Below are 14,528 nucleotides of genomic sequence, written 5' to 3'. Positions count from 1 at the left end.
CAATCCCCAGCTAACCCCTGTGCTGACAGCCAGGATGTAGCACTCATCCACAGGCCACAGCCCAGATTCTGGGGCCAAGGAAAAGGAGAGCAGGGAAAGGGCTGCTTGGCTGATGATAGAGAAGTGAGGGAGAGTAGATGGTGGTTTGGGTGGCATGCACCAATTTTATGCCTTCAGAGCAGCACAACCTAGAGGAGAATCCACAAACTGTGGCATCTGCCAGCAGTGTGTTCAGTGTTTGGCCAGGTGACAGACCAAGCAGGCATGGTGCATGTTTAAAGCTACATGCACATGAGAACAAAGCATAAAGAGTTAAACCATCCAACAAAAACCAAGCAAAGGATGGCCTCATTTCATTTTCAGTGACAGTATGAGTCATGCAAAATTCTCGCAGACACAAACATTTCTGGTAGTTTAATTTGTAAGACTAGACGTGTTTGATAACATGGCCTCATCAGAGCTTCAGTTGTCTGATATTTGCTAAGAGACAGAATCTTATAGGGACCAAAGACTAAAGATAAATAAATAATGCAGTTCTAGCTGCTGCTACGCATGAGGCTCAGTGGAGTGATGAACATTGAAGGCTAAGGGGCCACTGGTGACCCCGATCGCACACTGTGAGAGGGCTCTGCTCAGAGTCAGAGCTGTCTTTCCAGCTGGGATCACAACACAACGACTGAGCTCTAGTTTCAGAGCGCAACTCTGACCTGGGGCTAGGACAGTGCTCCCCTGCAAGGCTGCGCCTGCAAGGCCAGCCCTAAAGCAGACAGACACTGAGGGGGTCATTTAACCCACCCACTCTCAGGAGGAGGCAGCGACAAGCATGGAGACCAAAGACTGATTAGCGTTGTCTCACACCCGTTATTTTTCTGTTTTTAATTGTTAAGTTTGAGTCTGCATCAAGCTTCAGGCTATTAGAGATGTTTTTGCTCAGTAGGATTTCCAATGATGCTACTATGGGCCAGAGAAGAAAAAAAAAAGATAAATAGGGCAAACAGCCTTTGCCTGCAGCAACCCATTTTTCTTATCAAGGCAGCCATATAGATATTTCTATTCAGCAGTATTTAATCATACATGCACAGAAAACACAGAAAATTTTCTGTTTTATCCCTTATCCATCCTCTTCATAGACACCAGATCATTTTGCAGTGTTCAGGAGAGGTGGAATTTCCCAAGAAGACGTATTGTGGCAGCTTTCTGGGAAATATTAATATCCAGCCTGCAGAGGAAAGGTAAAGGGAGAGGAGAAGGGACCGGGGTGTACAGCAGGGGGGTGGGGTACAGACGATCAGTATCATGGCATGGTACCTGATGATAAAATGCCTCCTCTATTGCAATTCTTTCCAACCTGCAGTGCACAATTACCTCAACTGTTTCACCCCTTAAGATGCAGGAAACAGTGTCTGTGTCCTCTGGGACATCGGGGGTGGTGGTGCCTGAGTGGGAGGCCTAAGAGTCCAGAATGGACAGTCATCTCCACACACACTCCCCTGTCATCGGGGCTGCACTGCAGATTCTCCACATCTGCCTTGCCTTACATCACATAGCCCTGCTCCTACCAAGCCCCCATCGTCTCTGCCTTCCTCCCACGTCTCCACTCCCCCATCAGGATCATCCAAATATTTCCCCTCGCTGCTTTTTGAAGCTTCTATGGGTCACGGGACCTTATGCACAAATCATGCTGACTGCCGTGGGGGGGCCGGTCAGAGAGGACGGGTGTGAGTCAGTCGCACAGAAATCCAATCTGCACTGTTTTCATACAGGGTTATTTTTCTTGCCAAGACAGCCATCACCAATCAGCGGCTGGGTCTAAACAGTGAGTTTAGGGAGCTCTCGCTGTAGATGCCGGCCCTGGCAGCTGTTCTCAACCATATTCCCCGGCCACGCCAAGGGGAAGGGATGGAGAGTAAATTCAGGAAGCCTGACAGCCTGCAGTGGTTTAACATGGGAGTGAGCCCCAAATACATAGCTCTGGGGTTGTGTTGATGGATGGATTACCAAATCCATTTCATTGTTTGCAATAAAACATAAATGTTAGTTCTTAGACTGAAACACCACATTTGGTATGGAGCTGAATTATGATGTAGTGAGATTTGACATATTTGAAAACTCAGGAAGGCACCATTTTGGGGGCTATTTTTTCTGATGAAAGATAAAATAGAAAACTTAGACACAAGAAAAAAAGGAAGCATTAGATGTATGTTGTATGAGCATAAGAGGCTGAAAAAGTAGAACTCATAACAAAGAATACTAGATAAGTACTCAAATCAGGGCCATGCACAGGACAGACAGAGAGGGAATAAGCGGCATGGACCTTCCCTCCCACCTGCCGAGCACACTGGCTCAGGGTGAGAGGAGATGCTGGGCAGGAATCTGCAAGTGCTGGTTAAAGTAATCACATTGGTCTCACTGCATCTGATCTGCAGTCTAACAGACTTCCAAACAGTTGAATGAGTAAATAAAGTGCCCCAGGGGACTCCCGCTGGAGCTGGATTACCACAAGGGTGCACACACAAAAGAAGCTGAAGCCCCACAACCCGATGTGAGCTTCAGACAAAAGCTTCGCGTTGGACCTCGACCAGGGAACCGGCAAACTTTATTAATCTCATCCTAGACTGAACCTCCTGCCATCACAAACCATGCAACTCATAGACAGACACAAGCTCTGCTGTGACTGTGAGCAGATGCACTGTCTAAAATAACTGTGCATGTGTTCATCTATCTCTGATTGTGTGCACAAGCATGTGAGCACACTACACAGTTGTGTACATGAGACGGTTTATTTGTGATTGTGTGCAAACATTTAAACATACCGTTTTGCAGATGAAAAATGTTCATATGCATGTCCCTGTGTGAGTGCATAGACCACATAAGATGAGTCTCATGCTCACTTGGCTGTGGAGGCCGGGTCTAGAGGGGACTAAGGGCCACGACATTCTGCAGCTCCAACCCACCCCGGCCCCATTCTTTCCCTCTTTCTGCGCCTGACACAAATAAAAGGATTAGGAGCCCCCGTTTCCGTCAGACCCTCCATTCAAGACAAAGCTCTGACCAGCTTAGTGTCACACTTAATGATAAAAGTGCAAATCTCTGTCAGTCACTTTGGGCAGGAATACCGGTATTTGGGAGATAATCTCATTTGATGAAGATTAAAAAGGTTGGGGGGAGGGAGGACAGGAAATAAATGTGTTTTGATGCATATGTGCAAAAATCTATACTGCTGCAATTTAAGCTATCAAATTTAACATACAGTAAGATGAGGTGCTGAAATGTTTCTCTGCAATTCAGAGAAGAAATGTGAGACAGTGGAAAGAGCTTAGATGAGACACAAAGAAAGAAAAGAGCAGAGAGGAAGCAAGTGTACATATACATGTGCCCACACCCTCCCAAAAACCTGGGGCGTATGTAGACAAACACACTGCTCTGCCCATTCGCATGTAGAGCTCGAATGTGTGACGTGAGTGTGAGAGTAAGCCTTGGGCACACAACAGTCTGAATGCAGCACTTGCCACTATGATGCCAGTCCTCTCTAGTGTATCTGTGAAAAGCCTACGTGTTGGAAAAACATTCCAAAGTGGGATCACATATACACAGTTGGGGCCAGCAGCCATACTGCGAGCCAGCAGCAGAGGCCATGTCTCAATTTCTCATGCACGTTCGACTGGGCTTCCATGAAAATACCAGAGTGGGGTATTTCCAAATTTATAGATTAAAAAAAAAGACCAAGACATCCCAACTGTTATTAGAAATACTACAAATGTACAAAAGTAAATGAGGAATTTTCAGACACACCTTTAATGTTCCCAAATTGCCAGCAAATATTTTCGCCATCCTGAATTTCAACATGTAATCTGGTAAATCAAATCTGAAAACATTTGCTGAGTATGTGAACTTTCTTGGTATAGCTACTTCAAGAAGACGATCACAGTGTTTCACAGATTTAGCCAAAACCTGATTTGTAAATTACATTTAATGGTTTGTGGTTGCCTTGCTTTTTGTTATGAAGAGTTGTCATGCTGTGAAAATAAACCTGAAGGCCCAAGAGTTTGGAGCCAGCAATGAAAATCAGTGCATTGCTGAGCTGAGGGCTTTCTCTCTACCGTCACTGATTAGCATTCCTGATTGACTGACATGTCCCACTGGCTGCCTAACAGCCGGCTTTAAGAGATGAGGTTAAATTGTGGCTACCAACAAATTGCACGCTTGAGTTCCTCTGCACCCCTCCTGCTATCATCCAGTGTAATGTGAGCACACCAGGCAGATCCCTCTGCAGATCCTTCTCCTCCCCTGCACAACGGCTCCCCCACACAAAGCCACAGAGACCTCTTTCCACATCCCTTGCCACCAGTCCGGCCTCTAAAGTGGTGATGGGCATTACCGTGCCTGTGGCTTTCCATAGAGTCCTGCAAAGTGTTTTGTGTTCCAACTGTTGCTACTGACACCGCTCATCCCCAGCACCTCCTGCCACACACTCCACAGCCAATCACTCTGACTAAAACATACAGCAGAAATGCCTTAAAAAGTCATTTTGATGAAATCACCAGGTTAAATATTGGATAATGCTTGATTTTGACATTTATTGATATCACAAAAACCATTAGGGACAGACACAAACACAACAGACAGAATATTTTCTGGTTGGTGCTGTTTTGGCTGGTGAAAATATTCCCGCACTCTATATATGCATAGTGACACAAAGAAGCTGCTTATAGGGACCAGAAGTGGCAAAAGAATATAACCCAAGATATAGTAGTGATGCAAATAAACATATTCCAGCAGGTCTTTTAATGGTTCTAAATGTGTTGGGGGTGAGCACAGTTAGCAAACCATGAGATGACAGATGATGCATCCTAGTATGCTGCGGGGACAGGCCGAGCCATGTTGACATAAAACCCAATACTTCCTTACAGAGGAACGGGGCCAGCTTTAGCTAGCTCCTTGCCGTGCACTGAAAACCTCAGCAAGCTGAGGCAACATTATCCAGCTTTGTGTTTCTAACATTACATTTATTTCTGTCTATCCCAGAGCAGTAGTTAAAGACAGCTTAATATGCTTTTTAGGGATAAAATGAAATAAAGAGGAAGTTTAGCTGAATGTGAGAAACTGCTCCACAAAGGAAGCTACATACACCTCTGTCACCAAAGCTGCTATAACAGGACTGGGGATGATCTTTAATTAGCTGCAAAACTCCTCAGCTGAGCTGAAAATACCAAATATGCCCCATGTTTTTTTTTTTGCATTTCTATTTTATTCTTGCTGTGCATACGAGTGTTCACGAAGCTCCACACCACGCGGGAGTGTCCTGGAGTGAGTAAAAAAGAAATGGGTGAGCCAACACAGAAACCCAGCCGTCAGCATCTATCCGGCACACTGCTGCTGCGTCCCGAGCATAGCTAATTAAAAAACAACAATTTCACAGGAGGGCACTCCAAACAGTACGAAAAAGCACCTCTCAGCACACCGGGGGATCGTGTAGGATACATGGGAGGTGAAACAGGTTCTGGGAGCTCTGCTTTATGGTTTCATCACTGCTGTGTTTTTCTACTGCTCATAGTAATGTGACCTGAATTTAATTTAGCTTGTAGTGCACAAGTTTGAGGATTTGGGGAAAAAAAATCATTGTGATGATTTTTTTTTTTTTTTTTTTTTTTGCCTTTTCTTTTCATCTATATAATTTTTTTTATTATTCAGATGACTTACAAATGAAACATTCTAAAATAACATGTTACTACACAGTAAAACTTTACGGAGCATGAGGCGAAAAAAAACTGCACTCTGGAATGCATCAGCGGGACCTAAAAGCAGGCAACATGGTGTAAAATATAGTTAGCAAATGTTATGTTTTGTATTTGGAGCCTGTGGCAGTTTCTAACAAGGCAGTCCATTACAGGGGTGTTGTCCAACACTTCGGTGGAGTGATAGGCCTTATTACACGGCTCTCTTCAAAGCATCTGCTTGGTTAGAGGAAAGGTCCCTGTGGGGAAAAGATCTCCCTCTTTCTAATGATGTATAATTGACCTCCAAACACCAGGGCACAGCAAACTCTCCTGGAATGGTGTAATTCCACTCTACCTTTCACATACCGCCCGTCTCGTTTCAGCTTGTTCCTCCTCTACGACTACAGCTCTCCTTCAACTGACAGCTCTCCCTCTCTGCCTTCAGATTTTTTCAGACTTGCATAAAATAGCCTCATAAAAGCCAGCACTGTATTCCTGCATATTTATAATCTTTATTATATTTAGTTAATTACAAATTTCCCTGACATCTGTACATTTAATATGAATCCTAAATTTTCACCTGTTAACAAAAAAATAGATGTGATTAAAAAAAGGCTAAACATACGATGAAAAGGATAATAGAACCCAATCTTGTTATTATTTAATTGCAACATAGGGAGCAAGATGTGTTAAACTGGGTTGGTAGGAGTTTTAATAACAAGGTACACAACTGTTTTCCCTCGTCTGCACTTGAACCTTTTCCAAAGGAGCAAATAAATAAATAAATAAATAAAAATAAAAGCCGGCTTGCCAATTCCTTGATTTATTATAGCTAGTGAGAGCTGATTACGGGGCATGAATCAGTTGCTGTAGGAATGTAATTAGGCACGAAGACCTCTGTAAGGGTTGGAGCTCTCTTCACAGCCTAAAGCCGTTTGTGGGCTGACAAATGCATCTTAAATGAGTGTCATAAAAGTCAAAAAGGTGCCAATTACATCTTTAAGTATCCCATCAAAAAAAAAAAAAAAAAAAAAAGTGAAAAAAAAGAAAGTCAGAATCATCTCAGAAATCAGGATTAAATGCTTGTGTTGGTGTAAGTAAAAGAGTGTGAAAGCTAAATCAACATGGGAGGGGTTAAAAAAGCATAGATTTAAAAGATGTGATAAATAAAACTGTGTGTGAGCAGGATGGTGCCCAGCAGCTTGTTGAGTTTGACTGAGGTAATCATACTTGCTACACAAGCTCACCGTTTTCATAGTAACAAACAGAGACTTAAAAAGGAGAAATGGTCACTTATATTCCAGATGTTGGCTGTTGCAAATCCTATATATATACATATATATATATATATATATATATATGTATATATATATATACATACATGCTAGGAAGGACTATTTAAAAGGTAAACATCCACTCTGTACATATGTGTGTCTCTATTTCCTTCTCCTTCTGCTCAAACTCAAAAAATGAGAAATTTATAGTAAAAACTACAAATGGACAGAGCTGCAACAGGCATGAGAAAGAGATCCTTCTCCCTGCCTGAGAGTCTCAGCTTCTAGGCACCTCTGAGCCGTGACGCCGTGGTTCTGGTATCCCCTAGTTACTGCTATGAATTTTCCATTGTTATCAGCCGACTACACTGCAGTCACAAAGCTGGATGAATGGCACGCATGGCAATAGATGTAACTCTTTGTTGCTTGCAAGGTATCTAGCAGAGAGCCATAATGTCCCGATAATCGAAGTAGAATTGCTAAAAAGGCTGGACACAAAAAGCTGAAAATTTAGTGACAAGCATGAAAAGCGCTCATGCAATGAGAAACACAGGGCACCCCGGGGTCCTCACAGACCAAACAGCAGCCCTGTAATACTTTAGGTTACTTGGCCTCTGTGTGCTTCATGTTATCTGCCATCTCTTCTTGGTTTATGTGATAATTTACTAATTCAATTTACTAATTCATCCCATGCCATGGTGACTAGCTGAAAACCCTTTTTCCATGGGAAAATGAAACAACTTCAACTGAGTTAAATGACTGACCTTAATTAAAATTTACAGCTTTTAAAATAACAATATACATAATAGGAAAACAATACACATGCATCTTAAATATTTACATTTAGAAATAGTAATGTTATTATACTTCTTTTAATTCACAGTATCAAAACATGTAAAAATGTATATTAATAATCTGTATTAAAAAATATTTTATTGTAAACAAAATCCCCAAATATTAAATTCTTTCATTTTGTTCCTAAATTATTAAGTTGAATTTTAATTCTATTTTTTCTAGTTTTTAATTTTTTATGGTTTTTTTCCCCCCCCAAAAATTTGGGTTTGTGCGCGCGTAAACTGCACTTTTTAGTTAAGCCTCACATGTTGGTCCAGGGCCTTTATTATACGCATAATTGTTTTCATGCATGCAAATTCCTGTCATCACAAACCGACCCTGACAAAAAAAAAAAAAAATGAATACCTGCATCTGTTATAAAAACGGGATAAAAAGTAAAATAAATAAAACAAACAAAAACATTAAAAAAGCATCTAAGTATCAAATAAAGAAAACCAATTCTAACATTTAAGCAAATTGAGGGGATTTACAAACCAAACGAATATGGGCTGATCGGAAAACAAATCTAACCTGCGCTTTAAAGTTTTTAAAAGAAAAGAAAAGAAAAAGAAAAGAAAGTGGAAGATAAAAAAAATGTAACCAAAATATTAAAAGTGTGAATCTGAAGCGGTTAGTGGTGATGATGGGGGGTGGGGTGGGTGGGGAACTACATGATTCAAGCAAAATATAAACGACAGCGTGCGGAGGAATAAAAACCGAGAGCAGCGGCCTGGGCGGGATGGAAACACCGTGGGCCGTGACAACGATAAAGATCTGAATAATCTGGGATCACTCCAGCCACTGTGAGCAATCATTCTGCCTCTTATCAACAGCTAGATGTCTGAACAGTTTAAAAAAAAAAAAAAAAAAAAAAGATGAAGCTGTTGTTATTTTAGCCAATGTAGTTACAGGAAATAAATATAATTTTTTCACCTTAATTATATCTCGTTTTTTTTTTTTTTTTTTACAAATATATAACTTAAACAAGACTTTGCACCACCTAAACCAATTTTCAGACATGTCTGTGCACCATGAGACACACAGAAGGCCTTCAAACCAAACAAAACCCACCCGGCTGTCCTCATTTTAAAAACAGCGAAGAAGAAAAAATAAAAAATGATCACACCATCTCAATTAAAACTATATAAAATGCTACAAAGAAAATAATATATAAAGAGGGAAAGAGAAAACAGAAACTCCTTCCCCGGACATTGTGCTTACTGTTGGTAGTCGTGTTTGCAGTAAAGTTTCCTTTCTCTGAAGTAACAGCTGGTGGTGAGAGGCTGTTGACACACGGTGCACTGCAAACACTCTTCATGCCACGAGGAATCGTTGACTCTCATCAAGAAGCGGTCGGAGATGGGACGTTGACATCCTTCACACACAGATCTGTGGTGACACTCAGTTCCTGGGGAAAAAAAATATAATAATAGGCTGAAAAAAATAAATAAGTAGGCAGAGGAAAGGGAACCCAGACAAAAGGCCTGAATTAAGGAATGCAACGTCTGAGATGAACCTGGATAACGTTCCAGGCTAACACACTGCCTGGTGGAAGAAATCCTTCAGGTTTTTCATATTAGAGCCGTAAAAAAGTTTTTAATTAGACTACCTCTGTTTTTTGACAGTTAGGCGTAGATTACACCACTCATCAAGTCTTCAAATGACTGCATCTGGACGATTATTAAAATAAAAGTGACATTTTCCATCATTGGGTCTGTTATTTAACCCATGTGGACCTCTATGCATGACCTTTACCCGTTTTTGCATTATCGAAGGTGAAAAATCAGGAAATATAACAGCAGTGGGCGTGCATGCAAAAAAAATCCACGTTGGAAAAAAGCAGCCCTGCAGCTCGCAGATCAGAGTGAATTGCAGAGAAGTGTGCTGTACACATTAAAATAAGAGGACTCACCGAGAATGACTCCCAGCGTGGCTTGGCCCGATCGCAGCGGATGATCTTCAATTTTTATGCCGTCCAACATGATGCACGTCTCGGACTGTTCTCCCGCAGACAGGCGCTCCAGTGACACCAGACCTGTTGCAATATCCATAAGAATACCGTCAGACTTAACTAAACAAATCCCGGCCACTCAAAAGCTGTCTGGACTTAAGGAAGCACGAAAGCGGCTTGGAAACCTGTTGAAAACGGTTGAGCTCCGTATGACACAGCCTGCAGCTCGGAGGGAAAAAGGAGGAGGATATAAACTAAGTGAAGTAGAGAAAAACTCGACTTTGGTTCAAGAGAACGACAATCTAAGCTGGATATACGATCCCTGATGTGCAAGAAAAGCGTGGAGAAAACAGACAGCAAACAATAAACGTGGAAAACTCTCTGAACAGTCACCTGTTATGATTAGAGGAGCGAGGAAGCGTTATCTTCTCCTCCCCGAGCCGACGGGAGAGAGAGAGAGGGAGGGAGGGAGAGAGAGCTGGAAAAATTATTTCACCGAGTGACAGTCTCGCCGGGGAAGAAGAAAAATAAGTAAAAGTTGACAACAAATCCAAAGATAGGAGAGTGTGTGTGCGGATGTCCCGACAAGAACTCTTTGGAAGTAACAGAGACGGTTGGCTGGTTGTGCCCCTGTCCCTGCAAAAGTCTGAGATCAAGATTGAAGCCAGTAGATCCTCCCACTCCTGCATGCATGGCTACACTTTTTTTTCTTCATTCCCCCCATTCACTGCCATTGGGATGCTATTGGAGTGGGGTACAGTGCGCTCCTCACAGCCCAATAACAACACAGAAATGAAGACTGTGTCGAAAAGTCGTTTATTACACAAGTCTGAAAAATGAAAACAGCAACAATAATAATAATAATAATAACTATCAATATTACAATTATAATAACAACAACAATAATAATAACAATAATGATACACTAAAACTCTATTATTATGTTTATTGTGTCACGTGTCATCTGAGAAATAAATGCACCATGTCAAATGTTGTTCTAAAAACAAAGAAGGAAGTAAGAGTGAATTACTAAATTACTAAACGTGCTTCTGCAGTGAAAACTATATACTTTGTTAGTGTGTGTATGTGTGTGTGTCGTTGTTGGAGCATCACAAGCTCTTTGTGTATTGTCTCCGGTGGAAGCTGCTGTCCTCTTTCAGCTGATGCACCTGGCGATCAGTGGTGATAACAGAGCTCTGTCCGGCCCTGAAGTGGCCTTCACCAAACACGGCTGTCCATCTTTCGATCAGGCAGGGAAGACAGTAGCAATAATAATAATAATAATAATAATAATAATAATAATAATAATAATAATAATAATAATAGGCACCAGTAGGCTCTTAACTATTTTTATTTGTAGCACACCTATCACAACAGAATGGGCCGTGGCGCACGGTTAAAAAAAAAAACAAAAAAACAAAAACGGAATATTTACAATTCTCAATACGTAAAAGAAAAAAAATTACAATACCAAGCTGCTGTCCTAAATACTGTGTGCGTTAAGCGTTTTGAAAGTGAATGCATTCATTACTGACCAGTCGGTTTCTTGGTGAATATATTTAGATGCATTCTCTGTCGTGATCAGGACATTTGTGGAGGAATACAGCTCACTGAAGCCTGTCTGAAATTACAGGCTTACTAATGGGATTGTGCTCTGCTTCCCGTGTCACGCTGCACGAGAGGCTGATTGTTATCAGTGTCCGAACAGGAACCAGACGCGGACAAAATATGAGCAGCGAAGACATGGAAGAGGCCTCGTAAGAAACGGTATATATACACTGAAAATAGGTCCATGCTCTTTTTTATACGTGGGCTTAATTTTGACATTTAGTTCATAAAAAAAACAAAAAAAGTAATAATAATAATAATAATAATAATAATAATAATAATAACAACAACAACAACAATAATAATAATAATAATAATAATAATAATAATAATAATAATAATAATATCGCCATCATTTTAAATATTGTATTTAAAGGATAAGATAAAACAAACAAACAAATAATAATATCGATATTAATAAACTATGTTCTAAACTCTGAGATGATGTAAAATCTCTAGCTAGCGTTTACCTTCGGACCAAAGGCCTAAGCTGAGTGTTGTTTCTGACATCCTTTGTGCGGCATCAAGGCGATGACCTGTAGCCCAGTTTGGAAAACAGAGAGGAGATTGTTGGCGCTGCCCTCTGCTGGTCAAACAGAGAATAGCTGCAGTTATGTAGATTATAGAGGCTACTTCAGGAGCAGCTTTATTTAAACGAGATCTAACCATCAACGACATGTCTTAAATAAAAATTTCATATGCAAATGACATCTTAATATTTTTCGTTATATGATGTTTCTTGTCTGTTAAAATAAATCCATATCAACCTCTCATGAAGTCATCTTATCTGCCTCAGCGTCGTTTCCTTCTACTTCCAACACTTCTATCAGCATGGGGTCAATTACCTCCGCCTCACGCTATATTGGATTATCTGACAACTAAGCATCATTATGAGCTGAACATTATCAATACAATATAATCAATATTTTCTTTTAGGAGCATATGAATCCATCTTTCCTCTCACCTCCTCCTCCCTCCCTGTTCTTTCAGCAGCTATCGGTCAGGTCACTTGTGTGAATGAGGACATCAAACATTCATTCAATAAATCAATCCGCCAACTTTTAGCCTGCGGAGTTTTAATGAGCCCCTACATGACAAGCCCTCCCTCGCCTTCCACGGGGCAGAAAAAAAGAGAAAACCCTTAACAGCAGGTGTGCAGTACAGAAACCAAGCAATTTACTTTAAAGTAAGCAGAACTGTTGCATCCATCGGAAAGGTAAGAGACGATTATAATAATGCGCCTTTAGAGAAGCTCGCGTTCCTGCAGGGGTGTGCTGCGGTTTCGGTTACTGTACAATTTTCACAGTGAGGATAATGACTGAGTATAACACCAAATCAAATTATTTAAGGGAGAATTTGATAAAATTGGGACAAAAAAATAATAAAGTTTACCGCAAAATTTAAACTATTCCATCTTTTTAGTCGGAGCTTGCAGATTTGACGCACAAACCAGACAAAAAGTTTAAAGCAAAATTTATTCAAAAAGATAATCTCTTGGTATGACTTATTATGTAGTTCATTCAAATAAATAAATAAATAGGGATTTATTGCATTAAAAATGTCACAGAAATTAATGTCATTAATTAATCCATTAAATGATTAAATTACTTCGTTAAATTTAAATCTAATTTAACAAAGCGTTGATCAAACCGCAAATTGCAGTGTAAATTGCTAAAATAACAGACTTTTTTTTTTTTTTTTTTTGGTAATTTCGTGATATTGTTCGGTTTGTAAGACACAGGCAGAGTCAGGCCTCCAACCCGGAGGCTCCATGTAAAGACAGAAAATACTCATACCAACTCAAAAAGCAGAATACATTAAATTAGTTGACTGAAATAGACGCTGCATCATTTGCATGCAAACAGTTTTCCACAATAGCACCGCATGTTTGCAGGAAATTTAAATTAAAACAAAGTGCATAAAACAGCATTTCTAAAACAACAACAACAACAACAATAATAGTAATAATAATAATAATAATAATAATAATAATAAAAATAAAAAATGTGGAAAATCTTCACATCCTTTAAGGAAACATGAAGCAAATCTAACACATCATTTCTACTGAAATTGGAAGACGGGACTTTATTGTGAACTCACTTTGATCTTTTAATGGGTGTTTCTTGGCTCTCCAGGACGCTCTTTTTAAAAGCTCGAATGAAGGAGGGAAAATAGTTTGTTTGCTACTTGAAGAACTTAAAAACTGGCATTGTACAACAGCACGCAATTTCTAATCCTAAACATATTAAAAATGCTGATAAATATTGATTTTGCATTCTTTTAAGCCCGCACACGCCTTTCTTTTATGAATGCATGTCTAAAATGATTACTGGCTGGGGAAGCGTTTCAGGGGCAGAGCACTTTTCTCGTTAAGTCAATGGAACCGCTGACCGTCGTGGATCAACAGAGGGGCTTATTGAAGGTTTGAACGTTGGCAATTTGCGACCAATCAGCTGTAATTTAATCTGACTTTGCAGAGTCCTGAGGCTTTCAGCATTTTTTAGTTACTTTCATCCCCTAAAAATTAGGCTTTTATTTTACACAGCAAACAAACAGGCAGCACGCTACTAACAAACATGGTGAGATTGTTTAGGGCCCCTCAGGCCTGTGGCCCTCTGACAGAGCTGATAAATTTAACAAAGTCATCTTTAATTCTAAATTTCCATTCCATGTTTATATTTTTCTTCTTTTTAATCACAAGATGACCATATTTAGCCTGTATGGTAAAGTAGCATGATTAGTAAAGGCAATGTATGCAAAGGGGCAAAGGTGCAAAGATAATCGGTAAATCTTCAGTTTTCTCCTGCCTCAACTGTTCTAACCCTTCTTACTGAGACAGCAAAAAGAAAGACAGAAGGAAAGAAAGAAAGAAAGAAAGAAAGAAAGAAAGAAAGAAAGAAAGAAAGAAAGAAAGAAAGAAAGAAGAAGAAGAAGAAGAAAAAAAAAAGATACCTCTGGATAATCCCAGCTCCCCAAGGATTAGACCAAAGTATAATACAGCCCTGTCAACCATGGCTAGATTTGTTTACGTTATGATTTATTGGATTCAGTTTTTTTCCTTCCTTTTCTACTGACAAATTTATTGAGTTCTTGACAAATGGCCTGACAGGCTCTTGTGTGACAGCAAGCTGACATACAAGTTTG

General features: G+C 40.2%; 1 protein-coding gene across 2 annotated transcripts in view; it reads right to left on the bottom strand.

Annotated features, from left to right (window-relative positions):
- The window catches only part of lmx1bb (LIM homeobox transcription factor 1, beta b), a 44,188-nt gene extending 32,233 nt beyond the window's left edge, over positions 1 to 11,955 (bottom strand). The window contains exons 1-3 of one of the 2 annotated variants that reach the window (XM_041998427.1): positions 11,855 to 11,955; positions 9,738 to 9,860; positions 9,047 to 9,233 (exon numbers count right to left, since the gene is read on the bottom strand). In XM_041998427.1, the coding sequence (XP_041854361.1) occupies positions 9,047 to 9,233; positions 9,738 to 9,860; positions 11,855 to 11,894 (350 nt within the window). In that variant the 5' untranslated portion in view covers positions 11,895 to 11,955. Of the gene's footprint in view, positions 1 to 9,046; positions 9,234 to 9,737; positions 9,861 to 10,169; positions 10,392 to 11,854 lie in introns of those variants that run through there. The other variant, XM_041998428.1, reaches the window with a different exon arrangement.
- Between the last annotated feature and the right edge of the window lie 2,573 nt (positions 11,956 to 14,528).

The sequence above is a fragment of the Melanotaenia boesemani genome, chromosome 11, assembly GCF_017639745.1.
Source record: "Melanotaenia boesemani isolate fMelBoe1 chromosome 11, fMelBoe1.pri, whole genome shotgun sequence".
NCBI lineage: Eukaryota > Metazoa > Chordata > Actinopteri > Atheriniformes > Melanotaeniidae > Melanotaenia > Melanotaenia boesemani.
Note: the sequence above shows the minus strand (reverse complement) of the source record. Positions and strands in the feature narration are given on the sequence as shown.